Below are 23,848 nucleotides of genomic sequence, written 5' to 3'. Positions count from 1 at the left end.
TTAAAACTTATTTGTTTTATAGAGGATTAATTACAGATTATTTGAAATAGCAATGTTACCAGCACACTTTATTTGATTTATAAACATGCAGTTTGACATGAAACTATATTTATAAACATGTAATTCTGACAATTTTTCAGAAGCAAATCCACTGTATTATGCACAATAAGCTTATAATCATATGGATGTAAACTTACTTATTCTATGCTATTCTTTTTGATCCTGACATTGTACTTGATATTATAAAAATATAACAGCTAAGAATTTTTATTGAATGCCTACTGTGTGCCAGATATGATTCTAAGTGCTTGAGGTAGAGCAGAGGGAAAAAAAAACAGATAAAAACCTTTCCCCTCAACTTACATTCTAGTAAAGGAGACAGACACTCACAAAGTTACAAAAGTAAAATATACCAAATTTTGATTAAGTGCTAAGGAGAAAAATAAAGCAGGAAAGAATAAGAACAGTGTTAGCCATGTTTCAATTACAGAGAGGATGGCCAAAGGAGCCCTTCCTGTTGACAATGCTACTTGAGTGAAGATCTGAGGGCTATGAGAGTTGGCTTTGTAGGTATCAAAGAGAAAATCGTTCCAGGGAACAGCAAGTATAAGGCAACAGTAGACAACCTTGAATATAAGGAGCCCTGTGAATTCAAGGGAGAAGTAGTATATAAAACCAGTGACCGTATAGGTCTTACAGGCCACTGTGAAGACTCTTGCTTTACTCTGAGTGACTTAGGGAAGATTGGAGGATTCTGAGTAAAAGAGTGACATTATCTATCATATACTTTAGCAGGGTCAATCTGGCAGCTGTTTGGAGGCTAACTCATAGTGGGCAACGGTGCAAGCAGAGAAGGGGCAATTGCAGTCAAGGTGAAATATGAAAGTGGCTCAAACCAGTGTGGTGCGAGTGGAGGTGGGGACAAGTGCTGAGATGCTAAATACATTTTAAAAGCAGAGACATCAGGGTGTGCTGATGGATCAGATGTAGAATGGAAAAAACACACACACACACACACACAAAAAAAAAACAAAGAGAAAAGAAAAAAATCAAGATGATGTTATTATTTTATTTTTTTTTTTTTGGCCTGAGCAACCAAAAGAAGGGATTTGCTATTTCCTGAGATCAGAGAATATAAAAAGGGAATACTAAGTCTCAGATACTTGCTAGCCATTCATTGAATAGGTGAGTTTAGGGAAGAGGCCAGAGTTGGGGGAGAACAGAGGAGAATACCAAAGTAAACAGGAAAGAGAAGAGAACAAAGGACTAAACTTTGCAACACTTGAAAGTGAGGGAGATGAGGTGAAATTTACAAAGGACAGTGAGTTTGCTGTCCTGAGGACTAAATGAGATGATATTAGCTATTTTGGAACATTTATCATGTAATAGACACTCTGATAAATACTCAACATGCAAATGCCTTTATCTCTATGTATCTACTCTTTTTTCCTTCTGTCTTTCTGCCAAGGCCAATAATGTGATAGCAGCTCACATAGTATTCATTTATTCATCAAATATTTGTTCTGTAATTCACATGGGCTAGGCACTCATTTGATTGCTTGAGGTTAAAACAGCAAATTCAGCTTTCTTTTTTTTTTTTTTTTTTTTTTTTTGAGACGGAGTCTTGCTGTGTCGCCCAGGCTGGAGTGCAGTGGCGCGATCTCGGCTCACTGCAAGCTCCGCCTCCCGGGTTCCCGCCATTCTCCTGCCTCAGCCTCCCGAGTAGCTGGGACTACAGGCGCCCACAACCGCGCCCGGCTAATTTTTTGTATTTTTAGTAGAGACGGGGTTTCACTGTGGTCTCGATCTCCTGACCTTGTGATCCGCCCGCCTCGGCCTCCCAAAGTGCTGGGATTACAGGCGTGAGCCACCGCGCCCGGCCCAGCTTTCTTATCTCTTGCTTTGTTTATAACTCCTCAGTATATATCACATTCCCAGCTGAATTTTTATGGTCAAATAAAAGGTAGTTTTTGTTTTTGTTTTTGTTTTTTTTTCCAACTGGTCAGGTTGATCATAAATTTTATCATAGTTGATTTTTTGAAAACCAGTTGCTTTTGTATCTGTTGCTATTTTATTACATGGATACCATTCTCTCTCAACATGTTAGCTTATTTTCAAGGTGCATGCGACTTATAGACAACCAAATATATTCTATGACAACTCACTTTCTTTCCCAGAACAACTCTATTTCTCTGTTTCCACTGTGCCATTTGAGTTTTCAAGACATTTGTAAAGAAGAAGGTTAGTGGTAATAGAAAGTCATTTGTTTATTTCACAGATGTTCATGAGAGCCTACTTTCCAGGTCTCATTCTTGGCTCTGTGATATGGTGGTAAATAAGACAGATAAGCTTTATGCTCTCACAGAGCTTATGTAACAGTAAGAGGATCAGACAAGTAAAACATGTATTTTTTTTACTTGCTTGACATACTAAAAGTACTCCAAGTTCTGTGTGGGGTTAAATGGGAAACAAAGGTAAAAACAAGGAGTTTAGGTAAAAATTTAATGTAATGGTTCCTTAGAAATTGCAGACTTGAACTACATTGGCTGTTGTGGCTATAAAGAGATATGAGTAGATTAAAAATGTGATTTGGTTGTAATTCCAGCACTTTTGGAGGCTGAGGTGGGTAGATCACCTGAGGTCAGGAGTTTGAGACCAGCCTGGCTAACATGGTGAAACCCCATCTCTACTAAAAATACAAAACTTAGCTGGGCGTGGTGGTGGGCTCCTGTAATCCCCGCTGCTTGGGAGGCTGAGGCAGGAGAATCGCTTGAACCAAGAAGGCAGAGGTTGCAGTGAGCTGAGATTACGCCATTGCACTCCAGCCTGGAAAACAAGAGCGAAATTCTGTATTAAAAAAAAAAAAAAATGATTTGGAGGTAGAATTGAAAGGACTGCCGATGAATTGCGTTGTTAAGCAGTGGTAGCTCTCAAGAATGACTCCAGAGATTTTGCCTTGAGAATCTAAGTAGAAGGGTCATTTACAGAAAGGAGGAAGACTGGGGATACATAATAAAGACTTCAGTTTAGGACATAAAATGTTCGAGTTTCTGTTACACATTCAAGTGGAGATACTAAATAGATATAAATGTTTGAAATTTTGAGGAAAGATCAAGACTACACACAAATACATGTATATGTATATGCATGTGTAAATGTATGTGCAAGGTTTATATGTATATTGATTTGAAATGACATAAGAAAATAATATAGTTAGAAACGAATTATCAGGGTTGAGTCTTGAGTCACCTAGCCTTTAATGGTTAGCCACAAAAGGACAGATTGATTGAGAAGGAGAGGTCAACAAAGTAGGAAACAAACAAAAGAATGTGGTATCATGAAGACTGAGAGAAAACATTTAAAGAATGAGGGAGTATTATGGGTGGATCACGAGGTCAGGAGATCGAGACCATCCTGGCTAATGCGGTGAAACCCCGTCTCTACTAAAAAATACAAAAAACTAGCCGGGCAAGGTGGTGGGTGCCTGTAGTCTCAGCTACTTGGGAGGCTGAGGCAGCAGAATGGCGTAAACCCAGGAGGCGGAGCTTGCAGTGAGCTGAGATTCGGCCACTGCACCGCAGCCTGGGCGACAGAGCGAGACTCCGTCTCAAAAAAAAAAAAAAAAAAAAAAAAAAAAGAATGAGGGAGTATTTGTAATTGTCAAATAATAAAAAGAATTTAGATAAGATGTTGATGGAAAATGTGATGTTGCGTGATTTTAAGGACAGTTGCTTTGGGTGCCATATATTGAGAGGTCTAGTAGCATGTGTCAAGTTTGCTCTTGACAATAGCACTTCCTGTTCTTCCTCTTCCTAAAAGGAAGTTTAATTGGAGTGATCTGGGAAAAACAGAAGATGAGGAAGTGGAGAGAGATAGTAGAGGTAAAATTTTGGATAAATTTGCCTAGAAAATGGAGCAGTGAAGTGGGAACACTGATAGGAGAAGGATATAGAGTCAAATATAAATTTTAACTTTTGGTTGAAAAGTCAGAGATAAAGCATTCCAGATGGAAATTATTAAAATCTGGGTGTCTTTCCCAAAGAGTAAAAGGGGACAGAGCTGATGCTGTTGAAAACAGGAAGGAGTAAAGTCATTGAGAAAACAGGAGAAAAAAGGATGAAGAGCAGTAGACAAGGGGTTGGTCTCTGATAGGTCTTGAACATTACTTCCCTTGTAAGAGAAAGGAAGACCAAAGACACCTGAGATTCAGTTGACCAACAGAAACAACTCACCCTTCCCTGGCTGGTTCAGAATATGTAGTCGAGGTTAACATATTTTACTCTCTTCTAACGTAAACTTTTCAGCTCCACTCAGTTTTTCCTCGGTTAATAATCAATAAGAGAAAAAACATAGTGAGAGTCCTAGGAGATGTGTGTTTCTTTCAAATTTCAGCTATTGCCTCTTCCTGCCCCAAGTAGCAGATTGTCCCTCATGTGTGATTTAAGATACAAAAGCTTTTCAACATAAGCCAGAAAAAAATGAGCATTTGGAGGGCATATGGCACTGCAGTAATTAATGTATAACTAACATGGGATTTTGGCCACGTTATAAAGAGACAATATATTTGAAAGAAAAGATGTCTTTACATTTGAAAGGTCAAGGTCCATTACTTTCTGCTAAATATAACCGTGAAAATGAGGACTTTAGTGATTAAATTTCTCAATCCTCTAATCTGATTATCAATTTTGGCAGATGTTCTTCTTAGAGCATTATGGCAATATATTTAAATTGTAGCTATCATTTGCCCTATGAATGAATTATGAACTTTATGTTTTCATAGAAAAGAAAACTGATATAGCGCTGTCCAGGTACTGAACCAGGGTTATGAAAATATATATAACAAGCTTGATTTTGGCCTCTGTTAATGTGGAAAAAAAGAATGTATATACAGTCAATGAGACCAGGGGATCAGGATTTAGACTGCCTGTGCTAACTGAATAGCTTTGAGAAAGTCACATATCTATCAAAATGTTCAGCTTTCTCATTGCAGAGTAGGGAGAGTATCGTATCTCCCTCAAGTGGTTATTTTGTGGGATTTAATGAGCTAATAAATTCAAGGCACAATGCAAAGTTTCACTGTTGTGTCCACTAGTATAGTGATTGCCAAGGAGATTTCCACATGATTTCCTTCCACAGGGAGAATTCCACAGGGATTAGGGGAACATTTCTCTTCCTTTCTCCATTCTTGATGTGCCAGGAGCTTAGTAACCCAGGCTAGAATTTTGGCTAGGTGGTGAGACTGCACTGAGTTGAGAAGTCTTGGATAAAAATCATCTAAAATTTGCCATAATCTTCTGGATGCCATACACTGTTAAGGATGTAGCAATCTGAGTGAGATTAAAGATGGTCTTCGTTGTGAGTAGACATAATGACACTTGAGGGAATATACATCCAGGAAGCAGAGAAAAGCGGTTTCTGCGAGTCTGCTCCTCTGGAAGAAGGCAATACTTTGTTAGAACCACAGCACCTAAAACAGCCAACCAAAACAAATAGATTAAGGAACGAGTCTCTGTATTGCATAGGCCTAGAAGATATAGTGTCAAGCATGTTTGCATATTGTAGATTTTATTTGGAATTGAGCTTTGCTTACATTTTATTTACTTCCTCCTCTATAATCCTATACAATCTAGTACATATTTTTGATGTTATACTAAGAACATTGTAATGTAACTGGGTTATATAGTGTTCATTCATCTACCCTATTATGCTCTGAGGTCCCTCATATTTGTATCCCAAATGTCTAGCATAAAGTTTGTCATACTTCAAACATTTAATCAGCTCCCTTTAAGGTAGATTAATGAAGGAATGAACACAGTAAGAGACACATTATAAACCCTCATTATCTCTTTCTAGGGAGAAGTGGATTCATAAAATTAGGCACAGAGTATACCCCATCCTTTCATGTGGCTTCATCTTATTATAGAACACTGTCAAATGCACTCTGTGCCTGACAGAGGGTGCATTAGAGTAAATATTTCTTACATGGGCCAGCTAGTTAGAAAAATACCTAGTTGGTGAAGGAGTTGCTTAAACTTTAGCAAAACCCTCATGACCATTTATTGCTCAGAAGAGATTAACTGCTTTTCTTAGCATATGTGTAAACTCCCTTTAGTGCCAGCTGGACTCATTTCAAGTTTTATTTTGGCAGGGCTTAAACTAACAGGCAGCAAAAACTGCATTTGTTTATTAAGGAGTTAACAGCGTAACTCCTTAAATAACTATGTTACATAATATGTATCTCCAAATCACTGGGCTCAATTAATTCTCATTATTCACTCATAAGCCAGACACGCTACCTCTCTCTAAGGTATCTGAAAGAGAGGAAGACCATCTGCCAGAATCCCTTTCTTAAATTCTTGATTCACCTACCGAGACTGCAGGGCTCTCAGAGGATATAGCATCATACTCAAGGCATGGGAGGGGCTAAACAGTTCAAAATCAACTTCATTTGTTGTGGGGTCCAGGGGTGTGGTGGTGAGAAAGATCAGAGGCAGCAATCTGACACATGCAGAGGCGCTCCTGGACTCACTGTAGCTTTTGCATTTTTAAATTCTGGTATTTCGTGTTCTACTTTAAGGTCTTGGTATGGTAGAAAGAACTTAGGCCTAGGTGCAACAGAAAGAATATAGGACTAAGAATCCAAAACTGTGGATTCTAGTCTCAGGTCTGCCAACAACCGTGCCAGGTAAACCCGACCAGATACTTAACCTTTCCAGGTCTCAGTTCACACTTCTGTAAAGTGAACACACTTATAGTTCCATTCAGCATTCAGAGTATAACAACTCCATGCCTTATTGTTACAGAACTCCAGACTCTTTTGAGCCTTTGTCTTTAGCCACAGACAATTTAATTATCAATTGGTATAGCAATGATAAATCAATCTGGATGACTGTTTTTCCCAATTATCTCTAGCCTTGCACTTCCTGTTGACTTTGGACAAAGGAATTACCTTCCTCAGCCTTGTGGCAGCATTTTGGCCTAGACACTGGGTTAAGGAGATTCAAGTGCTATGACATCCCTTTGGAGGCTGATTGTGGTGGTCATGTTGCTCCTTCCAAAATATTCTAAGTGTAAATTCGGTAACGTCAAAGTAGTCTCCAGGAAATTTAGATTACCCTTATATTGGAAGACGTCTTTTTCATGGATATAAAAACACTCAATTATTCTGCAATTAAAAGAAATACTTTTTTTTTTGTAATAACCTGGCTTAGTAATCTCAAACTTCTGCCAATTCCACTTGTTTAATACTCCTCCATCTGTGGTCATAGAGGTTTTAAGGATGCACCCTGTTTGGCATAGTAAAGGAGACGGAAACCAGCATTTCTAGAGCATTTCCTGGGACTGATTCCAACCTGCATCTACAGACCACACCACAGAAGGGTGAGAGGCCCATTTTTGCCCCTCTCCCATTTCCACTACATGCCTTTTACAGCAGCCCTGAGTGGGCTGAGGATTCTGCTCTGAGAACGCCTTGAAGCTCATTTCCCTAGAAAAGACTACCAGGAAGTCTGACAACTTTGCGAACAGAGAGGTGACCTGTGAGCTTAGTTAAGAGAAGAGGTGACAGGAGCAAGGTCATGGGCTTTAATTCTATAAGGCCAGTTCAAGTTGCTCTGTTTCCTGATGGGAGTTTGATGCTCCATCTCATAATTGTGTGCCAAGGCTCTCAATGGGAAGTAGGATATAGGATGATCTGCATGAAATTTGTGCCACTGTGTGAGGGGCTAAAACAGTATCTTTGAATGCATAGGCATTTTCCATTTAATCTGCATAACACATCTGTGAGGTACAGTTATTATGTCTATTAGAAAAGGAAACTGAGGCTCAGATAGTTTTAAATGACTTGTCCAATGTAGCAAGGAATGAAATCCAGGTATCCTCTGAATTCCAACTCTATTTTTCCATGGCACCATGCAATTTCCCAAAATGTCTGTCTTGATTCAAAAGGGCTAATGTTATTATTGTTTTTTTAGGTCAGATTCAGAGTTTCACTCTGTCATCCAGGCTGGAGTGCCATGGCACGACCACAGCTCACTGCGAATTCAAACTCCTGGGCTTAACCAATCCTTCCATCTCAGCCTCCCATATAGCTGGGACTACAGGTATACACAACCACACCCAGCTAAGTTAAAAAAAATTTTTTTTGTAGAGATGGAATCATGCTGTGTTGCCCAGGTTTGTCTCTGACTCCTGGCCTCAAGCGATCCTCCTGTCTCAGCCTCCCAAAGTGTTGGGATTACTAGCAGGAGCCATTGTGTCCAGTGGTTCATTTATTTTTGTATGAGCAAAAGATGATCAAAAAGTGTCCAGCAGTTGAGAACAAAGAGAAATGACAGAAGAGAGTGCTGCATGAAAACTGAGTATCAGCCCTTAAATTTTATTTTAGTCTGGTTTAAAAATATATTTAATTTTATTCAGAAGATAGAAATAGGCAAGTTTGAAGTTGAGTTAACTTTTCTCCTGAATATGATTCTCAGCAAATGAGTGGTAAATTCCCTCTCCTAATAATACTTTGAAAGAACTGGGAGGGTCTAATCTGACTACTCTGAATGTGTCATTCTGAAACTGGCTGTCTGTCTCAGTGGTTGGTGCATTAGAGCCAGCTCACACAGATTTTGGCTATGGGGAGCTCTGGCTCTTGGAGATCTTTTCCCATCTCAGCATTCAGTGATTCTGCAGTGGCAGCTTGAAACTGACCTTAGTGAGAGCATTTACCCCCAGAAATCAGTGAACTATACAAACCATCTCCCTCCCATTTTATTTTTTCCCTACTGGAGAGGTGACAATTAAACATTTACCCTTATAGTTTCAACTATCATTCTTAATCATAGATATCTGCTAATCAAAGCTGACAGCATTTCCAGATCAGGCTGGTTTTCCTAGGACTGTGACCTTGTAACATGACATCAGAATGACTGAAAACTGGCACAAGGATATAATGTGCAAAATATCTCAGAGTATTAACCCACTTTGAGCAAGTGTATCCTATACTTTTCAGGGCTTCCTGGAAACTTGAAAGAGAACTTCTATAAACTACTCCCAGTATCCTCAGAAGTCAAGAATAATTATTTACTTGAGAATGTTGAATAGAACAAGAGAAAAGGGGAAGGGAAGACACGTATATTAAAATGTCTTCAAAAATATCTTTAATATTTTATGTAAAATTTCACTGTAGGTAATTGTTTGTATTAAAAAAAAAAGTAGGTCACAAGCTAATATGTCAAAGGAACAGGGAACTTTAATAGATGTACTAACATTAGGAAACGTGTGGCAAGACACTGATCTGGCCAAATCTTCAGAACTCCCCAAGGCTATCTCTCTGGACTACTATGTTTCATCTCGAAAAACATAGCTACATACAAAAACGTAGCTCCATACATGCTTGGTTGGGGTGTAAAATGGTACAATCATTCTGAAAAAATTGTTCGGCAGTGTCTAATATTTCTAAGTATTTTATCCAAGAGTAATAAAAATTGCAGGTCCACACAAAGCAGCTTTATTCATAAGAGCCCCCAAACAAACTAGAAACAACACAAATTCCAGTAATAAGACATTTGTGATATATTAGAATATTACTCAATGATTTAAAGGAACAGACTATTGATACACACAGCAACATATTTATACATTGTGGGATAGTCATACGTTTTGTAAATTCATACCTCGGACTACGAAGGAATTAAAAGAAACAGATTATTGATGCAATGACCTGGGTGTAGCTCAAAAACAGGAGGTGTGAGAAAGAAATACTACACAGTGAATGCTTTATAATTCCATTTATATGAAATTTCAGAACAGGCAAAACTAATGTATGGTAATAGAAATGAGAAGAGTGGTTGTCCCTGGCCTGAGGAGGGAAGGATTGATTTGGGAAAAAGTCTGCAGGAGCTTTTTGGGGTGATGGAAATGTTCTAATTTACTCTTCTTCTTCTTCCTCTTCCTCTTCCTCCTTCATCTCCTCCTCCTCTTCTTCCTCCTCCTACTCCTTTCTCCTTCTTTCTTCCCCTTCCCCCTTCCCCAGTCCCCTTCTCCCCTCCCCTCCCCCTCCCCTCCCCGTCCCCTCCCCCTCCCCCTCCCCTCCCCCTCCCCCTCCCCCTTCTCTTCCTGAGACAGAATTCCACTCTGCCGCCCAGACTAGAGTGGAGTGGCGCCATCTGGGCTCACTGCAGCCTCCACCTCCCGGGTTCAAGCCATTCTCCCACCTCAGCCTCCCGAGGAGATGGGACTACGGGCGCCCGCCACCACGCCCGGCTAACTTTTTGTGTTTTTAATAGAGACGGGGTTTCATCATATTGGCCAGGCTGGCCTCAAACTCCTGATTTCAGGTGATCCACCCGCCTTGGCCTCACAAAGTGCTGGGAATACAGGCGCGAACCACCGCACACCGCCGAAATGTTCTAATTCTTTATTGGTGGTTATACAGTTGTCAAAATTTACCAAACTGTCCACCTACGATATATTACAAGCCTGTATTAAATGTAAATTCGAACTCGGTTGAAATCTGTGTGTATAAATATAAATATACACTTATTTACATTTCTAATCTAATCTGAAGGTCTATTGCAACGAATCCCGCTCCGCTCTGACCCAAGAATTCCGCACTTTCTCTCCACCAGTCCTTCAAATACCTGGACTTCATGCCTTCAAGAAGTGGATTCAGGCTTCTTTACAGCACAGTCACCAGCAGGTCATTCCCGTCTAGCTTGCCGATTTCCCACCACTGACACAAACCCTCCCTCAGGGCGTCCCCCTCTGGACTACAGGAGAAAGTTTGGGAGGCAGGTTCAACTTTTCAACTTGGCGGGGAATTCCTCTCCCTCTTACACAGTTTGTAGTGCGGGGGCGGCGGGGTGACAGCCCCAGTGCATGAATCAGCCACCCTTCAGGCTCCGCCCTGGGGGGGTCGGCCGGACGCTCGCCCCGCATAAAGCGGGCACCCGGGCTGCCTCGAGCAGAACGCTGCGCACCTCCTCCCGCCAGGCGCTTTCTCGGACGCCTTTCCCGGCGGGCCGCTCGACCCCCTGCACCATGGACCCCACTCGCCCCCTGGAGCTGTCGATTCTGCTGCTGCTCCTGACGGAGGCTGCACTGGGCGATGCTGCTCAGGAGCCAGCAGGTATCTGGCTACTCCGGGAGCCTCTCTCCCCAACCAGCGGAGAGGGCGCAGCGGGTCATGGGGCCCCGTGCACCCGCCCTCCAAGCCTCGCTTTCTTCAGGTCCCTGCCGCGCGCTCCGCGGGCAGGGGGGACTCGCTCCCAAGTTTGCACTTTCTCTGCAGAGGCCCCTCCGCTCGGAAGGGGACAGAACTCCTCGGGATTCTCCTTCCTCCTAGGAGCTACGCCTGACCACTTTCCCTGTCTTTTGCTCTCCTTTTGCCCCTTCTTCAGGAAATAACGCGGAGATCTGCCTCCTGCCCCTAGACTACGGACCCTGCCGGGCCCTACTTCCCCGTTACTACTACGACAGGTACACGCAGAGATGCCGCCAGTTCTTGTACGGGGGCTGCGAGGGCAACGCCAACAATTTCTACACCTGGGAGGCCTGCGACGAGGCTTGCTGGCGGATAGAAAGTAAGTGCCCCGGCCGCACCCAGGACTCCCGCGCTCCTTGCGCCGGCGGCTGGTAGCAACTTCGCCAGTTTCCCACGTCTCAGTTTCTGCTGGAAGTTGTAGTCTGGGTTTTCTCAAGTGTTAAGCAAACCTCATGGTTTTCAGTTTCTCAAAAATAATCACAAATTTACAACCACTAATACATTTTCTGTCTCCCAGTTGACATTGATCATAATTCAGTGCCTATGCGGACTCAGGGAAAGATTCGTTCCTTCACCATAGGGTATAATAAATGCAAGAGAATAACGTGTTTAGGTGCAACGTAAGTGCTTCTCTGTGTTTTTCTTTAGTTACAAACCTATGATTTTTATCTCTCCTACAGTACATCATTTCCTCCTGTCGATTGTCCATCAATCTGAAATACTTTTAGTGGATTTTATTATTAAAGTGTGACTTAGCTCATTATATAACTCTACTTTTGTCCCGATACCCAAACATGTGTTGGATTAGTTGCGGGATATGGTGGAGATTCATAATAATGTTATATTTTACTTTATTTTTAATTTTTAGATTATATCTGTTAAGGCCTGTAAGAGAACATGGGGCTTTGCGATTCAAGGAACTGAGCCAGGGGAAAAATGCATATTCATTTGAATAAGCTTTGATTAACTGCATATGTACAATCAGAGAACACCCAGAGAAAACAAAGTGTCTTTCTACGGAACATGAAAGATACCTCACAGCTGAGTCAGCTCTGAATACACTCTTTTAGAAAAAAGAAAGAAAAAAGTAAATATCTGGATTCATAGGAGTATTCTGGGGATTTACTATTCCAACACTAATACGACTTCTCTCCCCCCATAAAATGTTGCTGAATATACAGTGAAGTTTTGAAAGTAATAAGAAGGCTACTTTGACTAACATTGTTTTATTACTCTCCTTTTCCTAGAAGTTCCCAAAGTTTGCCGGCTGCAAGTGAGCGTGGACGACCAGTGTGAGGGGTCCACAGAAAAGTATTTCTTTAATCTAAGTTCCATGACATGTGAAAAATTCTCATCTGGTGGGTGTCACCGGAACTGGATTGAGAACAGGTTTCCAGATGAAATTACTTGTATGGCCTTCTGTGCACCAAAGAAAAGTAAATACGATTTTTATGGTACTTCTATTTCACTTTTTTAAAAAGACATTTGGGTGGAAAAAACTCAATTTGATGCGAAATTAACATGGTGTGCATTCTCATGATTTCACATTACTTGACAAGTTAATGACTTGTCAAACTCTTAGGACTGGAAAGTGACAAAGCCATGATTCAAATTTTTGCTTTCTGCTTCTTCTGATTTGTTGTTGTTGTTGTTTTGTTGTTGTTTTTGAGACGGAGTCTCGCTCTTTCGCCCAGGCTGGAGTGCAGTGGCACAATCTCGACTCTCTGCGACCTCTGCCTCCCGGGTTCAAGCGATTCTCCTGCCTCAGCCTCCTGAGTAGCTGGAACTACAGGTGCCCGCCACCATGCCTAGCTGATTTTTTTTTCTTTCTTTATTCTTCTTCTTTTTTTTTTTTTTTTTTTTTGTATTTTTAGTAGATAGGGGGTGTCACCGTGTTAGCCAGGATGGTCTCGATCTCTTGACCTTGTGATCTGTCCGCCTCGGCCTCCCAAAGTGCTGGGATTACAGGTGTGAGCCACCACGCGCGGCCCTGAATTGTTTCTTTAGAACTATTTCTCATCTACTCAATTTACATATAAAAGATTAAAGTATTCATTAATGAATGTTATGACCTCAGATTTGTACAGAATCAGTTATACATGTGAGATAGTGGAATATATACAGAATTAAGATGGTGAAACTTGAAAATTTATTTATAAAGTTTTCGGTTAGATTTCTGTATTCTTTAGTAATTGCAAATTGCAGCACAAACATCTCTACACTTTCCTGTCCTATCCGTTTGTTACCTCTCCCACCACTACACCTGAATCATTGAAATGATGGTCTCTTGAGTAGTAGTTAATATTTGCAGAGGGAGACAATACAGATATTTCCCCTAGACACAGAGATTTTTGAAAAGTTCAACAAACAAGGAAAACTTGCTTTGGCAGAGAATTTGATGAAGCTTTATGGCTATACTGTGTTGAATATGCAAACTCTTGAGTTAATGTGGTGATGGTTGCTGTGGATGTTCTCTTGTTTGTATAGATATAAATGTTTTGCTCCAGTGGTTACCTGGAAATTAGTATGCATATATTCTTGATTAATAATGGAATGAGAGCTGCTAAAAACATTAAAGCAAAACTACCAACACGACAAAATGTACCAAATCATGCCACATATTGTCCTTGAAACTTACCCCAGTTTTACCTAACCATATCTGGTATTTGGGTTTAACTTCTTTTTACATTTAAAGGATACAAAGATGTAGCTTCAGAAGAAATTCTATCCAGTTTACAAAAATTTAGAATTACCAAAATATAGCATGTAAGCTTACCTGAAATTTGAAGCACATCTTTTTAAATGTTTAGTATGATATTTTGGATTCAGACTGAGGCTTCTATGGGATGAGATTTTCTTCAGTTACTTCAGTAATCACCATACTTTAAAAATTCTGGTATTATCACATTTCTAATTTTCTTCTCTTTTTTATAAAGGTCCATCATTTTGCTACAGTCCAAAAGATGAGGGACTGTGCTCTGCCAACGTGACTCGCTATTATTTTAATCCAAGATACAAAACCTGTGATGCTTTCACCTATACTGGCTGTGGAGGGAATGACAATAACTTTGTTAGCAGGGAGGATTGCAGACGTGCCTGTGCAAAAGGTAGTGAATGTTTTCTTATTCTGCCTTTAGATAAACTTTATAAATAACTTATCAGCAAAATTGTATTTTTATTTATCCATTTTACTAACAGCAATTTGCCATTTCTAGACTACTTCTACATAAGTATCTCCACAGTGTTAATCAGTTTTGTCAAAATGCTTTTACTGGCTAGCTGCAGTAGACAGTAGCCATGTTTTCATATCTTAAAGGTAAAATATTATTAACTGAGCGTATAATGAGTTTTGACTTCACAGTCCTTAAAAACAAGATGAAGTGAGCTCAATAACCGTGTCAGAAATAGTGATTTATAGTGAGCCTACAGACTGGAGATGTATGATTTTCACTGTTGTTTTATTGATTGTAGCTTTGAAAAGGAAAAAGAAGATACCAAAGTTTCGCTTTGCCAGTAGAATCCGGAAAATTCGGAAGAAGCAATTTTAAACATTCTTAATATGTCATCTTGTGAATGCTTATTTGCCTTTATGGTTATATGTGAAGAATAATATGACAGCATGAGGAAACAAATCATTAGTGATTTATTCACCAGTTTTTATTGATACAAGTCACTTTTTAAAAAATTTGTATGTTTTTTATACACAGCTAGCTGCTATTCAAATGTGAGTCTACCATTTTTAATTTATGGTTCAACTGTTTGTGTGACTGAATTCTTGCAATGCATAAGATATAAAAGCAAATATGACTCACTCATTTCTTGGGATTGTATTCCTGATTTCAGAAGAGGATAATAACTGAAACAACGTAAGACAACATAATCATGTGTTTTTTAAGATATTTGAGAATATAAAGGACTAGCAAATAAAACTCATTTTGCTTTAAAAGTTGGATTATATTTTAGGCCCAAGAAGATGAAGTCGCAGATTTACCAACACTTTAAAAATATTACTCCCATTTTATTGTGTTAGATTGCAGTACAGTGAGTGAATAAGGGGATTTATTTAAAAGATCATAACTTTCTTGACTGATTTAAAAAGCTGATCAATTTATTAAAGCCAGAAATGTTGTCCTCTGGGAAAACAATTTCTATCTATTTATCTACCAATCCCCACTCACATGTATATGTTTGTGTTTACATATAGATAGATGGAAGGATTTTCCTGGTGTTACATTATTTCCTAAGACAGAGTGGGTTGGAGACCACTAAAGTTATAAAAACCAAGGAAAGTAAAGTTTTTCAAATGTTTGTACTGTTTAAGGTGTTTATTTATATAAACCATGCATAAATTTAATAATTTAAATTTAACCAGTAAATTATCATTGATTAAATATGGTCATTCCAATGAAACAGCTTTTTTCTTTCTCTGTAATAAAATAATTTTTCAAAATTCTTACATTTTCATGGCAAGATTAACGTATTTAAAAGTATGCCTCTTATTTGGCAGAATTACAAATGCATTTACCTTTTGCCTGAACAATCTTTCATTTAAAAATTTATCCCAGTTATTTTGACAAATAGGTATATGCCTGAGAACTCTGAATGATGCTGAAAAATAGAAGCAAACCAGGTACTCATCAATTGGGGACTGGTTGAAGATTTTATGGATGAGGAGTTAGCAAAATATCTATATATGTGTATCTTTGGACTCCAAGGATACATAAGAAATACAGGGCCTAGAACAGTGTGAATAAACATATATACAAACATCACAGAAGATACCAAAGATATTAAAAATGTTTACCTGTAGAGGGATGGAGGGAACAGAGGGGTGGACAGTTGTGGAGATAATATTTATGTAAATATACCTGTTATATAGTTTTGATCTTGGACCATGTATTTGACATAATTCATAATCAAAATTAAATAAAAAAGAAAAAGCATTTCCTTAAACATTCAAACCCAACTGAATACCAAATAGTGGCATAACTACACAAAGGATGTATACTTATTTTCAATGACTTCAAAAATTAATATGAGAATGTCATTTGGGAAATATAAAGGTCAAAAAATTCTGAAGATATCTCAAAATGCATTTTAAAATTTATTATTACTTTTTATTTGAATAGTTTTGGAGTTACAAGTGGTTTTTTCTTACATGGATGAATTATATTGCTGTGAATTCTGAGATTTTAGTGCACTCTGAAGATGCATTTAGTAGTCTCATTGTTATTAGTAATACTGGTGTTATTTTGAACCTATTGTATCTAGAATACTATGCTGTAAGAAAACAAGTAATTACATTTCTTTAGAAGTCAGGATTTTCAGCGTTAAGAGAAAATGAGATACAACTATACAACGAAAGAAATTAAGTAAAAATCTTTGACTTAAATTCGAGTTAGAAATACTCATATAAATTAATAACTGATTTTCTCTATCAAAAAATCTGTATTTCCCACTTTTCCATTGAAAAGTCCTTGAAGTAGTGACAACTCAGTAGCAGTAGTTACAATTACCATCCAGACTGTGGTCTCTCCATACTATTACCCACTAAAAAGAACCAGTGCTCTTAGGAGAAGAGCTGAATCCAGGTCTGGGGCAGGAAATATGTAAGATAAGCTTGGGCCATCTTACGGCAGTAATCAAGGAAGCTATCAAAGACTAATGAATCATGTCACAAAAACAGAAGAGTAATATTAAGGAGCTCCCACTAGCCTACAATGAGACAATATGACCATCAAAACAAATAATGACCACAATGTATATAAATACATAGAAATCTGAATTTATGATTATACACACACACTCACCTCCTTCATACCTTTTGGAGGTTTCTAGGGCATTATCTCATTAATTTAAAAACTGATGAATTAACAGAAAGAATAAAGCATTTATCCTTTTTTTTTTGTTTGTTTATTTTTAAAGACTGTACCACAGGGAAAATAGTATATGGATGTCATTGATATAATTCCACCTAATATATGCATTAAAATGTTAGAAAATACCCCTAACAAAAGTATGAATATAGGTAACCATCATCATTGGGTGCTGAAACCATTGTATGAAAGGGGACAGTCTCATGGGAAATCAGGCTAATGTCTCTGAACTCACAGATCATTCTGACATCCATAATAGTTTAGTCATAGACATTATTTGCTTCCTGATATGATACAATAATAAGTGGACCCTCCCCATCAAGTATTCTTGGAGAAATAAAATACAGTCAACCCAAAGATAGTCAAACCTCTAGATCTCACTATCATATTGCCAGATTGTAGGGAAATACTGGGGATATAGGAACAAATTATAAGAAACCAAGGAAAGTAAATCCTTAATGTTGGATACTCTACAGGACAAATACCCTGGTTTCTCCATACAAGTCAATAAATTTTTTTTTTGAAAAAACAGCAGAGCAGAGGCAGTGCTTTAAGAAAAAAGATAATAGATAACCATGACAAAAAGCAGTATGCCATTAAAAGTTTGGTTAAGGCCTGAATTTATGACTGTTTTTGGTGGGAATACTTAGAGGAGAAGGATCTCGTGTGTGTTATGGGGATGCAGAGTGAGTGAGTCAGAGCCTTTGAGGATTCTGGGGGCTCCTAGAAACCCCAAAAGGAAGCTGGATTTGGTATTTGCTCCCTTTATCTCCCATGTAGCCAAAGCCCTTAAGGGATCATGGATCCAACTCAGCCTACATTTACATCTCTTTGATCAGCATGGATAGGAAGTAGATATTTTGGATGAAATTATTCTAATTTGCCCTATTACCTCTGCAGTGTTAGTTTAATTAAGAAATATATAAAGTGGTCACAGGACATTCGGCAGTCAAAGGGAAATTCCTTCTTGCCACAATCATTGTGAAGGCAAGTCGTAGCTGTGGTTTCACAGATAGCCTAATTAAAAAGGAATGTCTCATTCTGTGACACAAAAAGTCAAAATAGGAATGGGATGGCTTTTAATAAGACAGTATTTTTAAAATTACCCTGGACTACCACTGATGTGTCCCCTCTGCACACACATTGTCACAATATTTAACCATAGAAACTGCAATGGAGGCCTCCAAATTGCCTGGATCATAGCACCCTCAAGTGTGCATGCTGTCTCCCGCAAAAGTCCTGTTAGGCTTTTAGCCAACAATCTTATCCAGTCAGAGAATATCCTGTGGAGTGTCTGTCCATACATTGTAATAATGTCTGTAGACATTTTAGCTCTGGTGCATCCAGAGATAAATCTCTAGGGTGTCCCCAAGGATCTGACCTAAAATAATCAGCGTAAGAAGGATGTCTCTTCATCCTTCATCAGCCTTCTTATGACCTGATGGACTTATTGTAGTGGCAGGAACTTATCTTTACAAGCTTCAGGTTTCCAGTAAAATTAGGTCCTGTGACAAAAATAAGGAAAAGTAGAAAAGTACAGAGTTGTAGATTTAAAATATCCTTTGTCCCTATATATTGTTATAAACTTAGATATGGAAGCAGGCAAACATGGGTATCAGAATCATCCAAAATTATTTCTTCTCCCTTCATCCACGTAATCAATTGTTCACCAATTATACCTAAGTAAGCCTTTCCTAATCCTTTCTTATGCCGGAAAAATTAAAACACTCTGGAGTTTTTCTTCCAATCTATGTCTGCCTCACCAGTCATCTACACTGATGCCAGGGTAATCCTGGAAAGAAAAAAATATGATCAGGTTATTCCTTTGCTTAAAACTCTTCAGTGGTTTCCTCTGGAATCTTCACATACTGTCCAAGCTCCTTGTGTGTCATTTAAGAATTCTTAGGCATGTACCATAACATTCTTTTCCAGATTCATCTCTCATTATCTGTAACCTATAATACAGTTGCACTAAATTATCTGAAGTTTCCAAAGCATGTCATACTGCTTTACTTTTCTGCAATGTGGTTCTGAAATTTTGTGCGTGAGAACCATCTTTAGAGCCAGGTACACAGCAGGCTTTTATGCCCTGTGCCCAGGGGTTTTTACTTAGTGGGTTTGAGCTGGCGCTCAAAGATGCACATTTTAAACAACAACTCCAGACGATTAGGATGTACACTTTACTTTGGACTTTAAGGAACACTTTTTTTAAGCTTTACCATAAGTTTCTTTCTTTGAAAAAAATATCATTCCCTCCTTGCAACTATTTAGCAAGTTGAATCTTCTCCTTGTTGATGAAGTATTCTTTGCCCAACCTGAAGCAGGTTTAATCATTTATCCTACGGGCTTGCCTAAACCTAGAGCAACTTCCTAGTTGTACTACTGCAGTATTTAATTATTTTCCTTGAAGTTTTATTCTTAGGATATCTAAGTCTTTCATGTAAAATTAATGTTATTTTATATTTCAAAATATATTATTAAACTAATTGTATACTGTATAGAAAATTAAATACATAAGGATAAAAATAAAAGCAATGCAGAATTTTACTACCAAGTGATGAATAACTCCATTTCTGTTCTCTTAAGGTGGAAATAACTTAGTAAAGACATATACACATTTTAATGTCCTTAGTTTACACTGAGAAAGTGTATTACAAATTATATCAATCTATCCCCAAATAAAAATGTATGAAAAAGGCCAATACATTAGGTATAAACAGAAAAACATTAATAAATCACTTTTCACTTTAATTAAATGGTATTTTAGTTTATCTTTGTTTTATTTGGTATTTCCAAGATTATTATAAAGGTTGAACTTTTTTAGTTGTGTAAATTTAGGTTGTACAAAATTGTATATTGATATACATATTTGTAGTGAAATGACTACTACAGGTAAGCAACTTTAACATGTCCATCACGTTCTGTAGTTGCTAGTTGCTTTTTTCTATCTTTACTTTTTGATAAGAGCACCTAAAATCTACTCTTGAGCAAATTCTCAACATGAAGTATTAATAACTGTGGTCCTCCTGCTGATATTAGATCTCTAGACTTGTTTATCTTAACATAACTACAAGTTGGTACCCTTTAATCAACATTCTCTCATTTTTCTCCCCTTCCCTGTCCCTGGTAACCACTACTCTACTGTTTCTATATATTCAACTTTTTTTCTTTTTCATTCCACACATAAGTGAGATTGTGCAGTATTTTTCTTTCTGTATCTGGCTTATTTCACTTAGTATAGTATCCTCTAGATTCATACTTGTTGTTGCAAATAGCAGTATCTCCTTTTGTAAGACTGAATAATATTTTACTGTAATATATGCATGTGTATGTGTATATGTATAAGTGTATGCCTGTGTGTATACGTATCTCACAACTTCTTTATCCACTTACTCATGGATGGGCACTTAGATTGTTTTTCTATCTTGGCTATTGTGAATAATGCAGTGAACATGGTAGTGCAGATATGTTTTTGAAGTACTGACTTCAATTCTTTTGTGTATATACCCAGAAGAGATATTTCTCAGTCATATGATGGTTGTATTTTCATTTTTTTGAGGAACATCCATATTATTTTCTACTATGTCTGTAACAGTTTAAATTCCCAACAGTATACAAGGATTCCCATTTCTTCACACCCTTCCAAACACCTCTTGACTTTTTCATAATAGGCATCATAACAAGCATAAAGTGATATCTTTATTTTTTGTTATTTTTTAATTACAAAATTTTTTTAAAGTCCAGGGGTACAAGTGTGGGTTTGTTACATGGGTAAGCTTGTGTCATGGGGGTTTGTTGTACAGATTATTTCATCACCCAGGTATTAAACCTAGTACCCATTAGTTATTTTTCCTGATCCTCCCTTTCCTCCCACCCTACACCCTCCAAAAGGTCCCAGTATGTGTTGTTCCCTCTATGTGTCTATGCATTCTCATCATTTATCTCCCACTTGTAAGTGAGAACATGCGGTGTTTGAGTTTCTGTTTCTGTATTAGTTTGCTAAGCATAAAGGCCTCCGGCTTCATCCACATTCCTGGAAAGGACATGATCTCATCATTTTTTATGGCTGCATGGTATTCCATGGTATGTATGTACCACATTTTTTTAATCCAGTCTGTCACTGATGGGCATTTAGGTTGATTCCATGTCTTTGCTGTTATGAATAGTGCTAAAGAGCTTCTGCACAGCAGAATTGATATCTTATAGTGGTTTTGAGTTGCATTTCCCTCAGTAGTTAATGATGTTAAGCACATTTTAATATACTTGTTGGCTATTTTTATGTCTTCTTTGGAAAAATGTCTGTTTAGCTCTTTTGCTTATTTTTTACTAGGTTGTTTGGTTTTCGTTTTTACTCTAGATTTGAATTGTTACATATTTTGAATATTAACCCCATGAGGTGTATGTTTCACAAATATTTTCTTCCCATCTGTAGGCTTACTTTTCATTTTGTTGATTGCTTCCTTTGCTGTGCAAAAACCTTTTAGTTTGATGTAGCACCACATATTTATTTTTGCTTTTGTTGTTTAATCTTTTGGGTTGATATCCAGGAAATTATTGCCAAGTTCAATATCAACAAGATTTTCCCCTATGTTTTCTTCTAGGAGTTTTTTGTTTGTTTGTTTCTGGCCTTATGTTTAGGTATTTAATCCATTTTGAGTTGATTCTGGTGTATGGATATCCGGTTTTCTCAACTCCATTTATTGGAAAAAACTAATCTTTCCTCATCATTTCTTCTTGGTGGCCTTGTTGGAAATTAATTGACCACATGTGCTTAGGTTTATTTCTGGGCTGTCTATTCTGTTCCATTGGTCTATGTGTGTATTTCATGCCAATACCATACTGTTTTGATTACTATTGCTTTGTAGTATAATTTGAAATAAGAACGTGTGATGCCTCCAACTTTGTTGTTCTTGCCTTCATTAATAGATTTACTAACTGTACTTATAGTAATAAAAATCCTTTATTGTGTTTATATGCACCTGTGCCAACATACACAAATTAATGTAATACACTATATTCAGGGAATGAAAGATAAAAATTACATGATTATCTCAATAGATGCAGAAAAATACTTAACAAAGTTCAACATATTTTCATGATACAAACTCTCAACAAAATACATATAGAAGAAAATTTCCTCAACATAACTAAGGCCGTTTATAAAAAGCTAACTGCCAACATAATTTTATTTGAAGTTTTAATGACCATGGATCGATTTTTTTCTTTTTGTAGCCTAATCTGATTTTTATATTCATATCTCTTAAGGCATACACAATAGAAATTATATGTTGACACTACCTTTAAAGCCCAGACTCCTTAACCTATACATGCATTTGTAACTGTATCTGACTTGTTATTTAATGCTAAAAGATAGAAAGGTTTTCCTCTAAGATACGGTACAAGGCAAGGTAAAAAGATGCCTACCCTTTGCACTTCTATTTGACAGTTCTATTAAAATTGCTGGAAATACTAGCAAAGACAATCAGATAAGAAAAATAAATAGAAGCCATCCAAATGGGAAAGAAAGTAAAATTATCTTTGTTTGCAGATGATATGATCCTCTGTGTAGAAAATCCTTAAAATGCCACAAAAATTGTTAGAACTAATGATTGAATTAGTAAAGTGGCAGGACACAAAATCAACATCAAAAATCAGTTGCATTTATTTACATCAATAATGATCTATCTGTAAAAGAAATCAAGATGATCAGACAGTTTTTATAAGATAATCTATGGAAAAATATGTAAAAGTTCTTCTGATATTATACCATTCTTGAATTTGAAAGATACAACCTATTTGTATATTATTTTTTAAATGCATTGCTAGATTTTGTTGGTTATATTTTAAGTATATTGAATCTATACTCATACATAACATTGTTAGATGTATTTGCAGTGAACTGCAACTTTTACCATTATTTTTTAGTATTTGCTGTATTTTTCTTTTTATTGAACTATCAAAGAAGTTTTCTAATTATTTTCATTTATGTATAAAATCATTTATATATAACATACATAAAATCATCTTATATAAAAATTATACATAATTTATGAATAAATGATCTTACATTATTTCTACATTAGGGTTGTTATTGAGATTTTCTTTGTGACTTAATGTAAGATCAATTTACCTGTGCTATTGAGAAGAAAAGATATTGATTTCACTGGAATATATATTTGTTATTACTATATATGCATAATTTTATACTTATTTAATATATATATACACACACACATATCCAAATATGTATATATCTGCCAGTGCTTGTTAACGATTACAGACTTTATGTTCGAATGTTACATCAACATTTTTCTCTGTTGCATATTTTAGGACTATTTTCATGAAATTAAACAACTGAGTTTCACTTTCTTTTTCCTACACAATTGTACGTAAATGTTGCCTGACTTTCTGTTCATTCTAAAGTGTCTTGGATTTTCCAGGATCAGCAACAACAAGCATTCCTATGATACATTATGAGGGGTTTCGGCAGCTTGCTAGGTTGCTTAGTTCAAGAGCACTCTCTTCTGAGGGTGCATGGAAGTACAATGCCTTTAATAAATGATGACTTTTTTACAAGTTGATATGTCTTCCACTTGTTATTTTCTTTTTTAACTTTCTATGAGATCCTTACTTTTCACCACTTTATTTTTTCTTTGCATTCACTATCAAGTCTCTTTCCAAGGGATATCTACTTTTTTTAGGTTGCGTCACACTCCACCCT

At 37.4% G+C, this 23,848-nt stretch overlaps 1 protein-coding gene across 1 annotated transcript; it reads left to right on the top strand.

Annotated features, from left to right (window-relative positions):
• The first annotated feature begins 10,942 nt into the window (after positions 1-10,942).
• LOC105475516 (tissue factor pathway inhibitor 2) lies at positions 10,943-22,906 on the top strand. The gene is made up of 5 exons (XM_011730846.2): positions 10,943-11,116; positions 11,388-11,570; positions 12,499-12,687; positions 14,188-14,358; positions 14,723-22,906. Exons 1-5 carry the CDS (start codon positions 11,029-11,031, stop codon positions 14,797-14,799), a joined length of 708 nt encoding a protein of 235 aa, XP_011729148.2. The 5' UTR covers positions 10,943-11,028; the 3' UTR covers positions 14,800-22,906.
• The last annotated feature ends 942 nt before the right edge of the window (positions 22,907-23,848 follow it).

This window comes from Macaca nemestrina, chromosome 4, assembly GCF_043159975.1.
Source record: "Macaca nemestrina isolate mMacNem1 chromosome 4, mMacNem.hap1, whole genome shotgun sequence".
NCBI classification, from domain to species: Eukaryota; Metazoa; Chordata; class Mammalia; order Primates; family Cercopithecidae; genus Macaca; species Macaca nemestrina.
This window is presented reverse-complemented; position numbering and strand designations above follow the sequence as displayed.

Excerpts from the sequence above, each read along its gene's own strand:
- LOC105475516 (XM_011730846.2), top strand. The coding sequence starts at position 11,029 with ATGGACCCCACTCGCCCCCTGGAGCTGTCGATTCTGCTGCTGCTCCTG. Across the intron at positions 11,117-11,387 it reads TGCTGCTCAGGAGCCAGCAG|GAAATAACGCGGAGATCTGC; the intron begins GTATCTGGCTAC and ends CCCCTTCTTCAG. Across the intron at positions 14,359-14,722 it reads CAGACGTGCCTGTGCAAAAG|CTTTGAAAAGGAAAAAGAAG; the intron begins GTAGTGAATGTT and ends TATTGATTGTAG.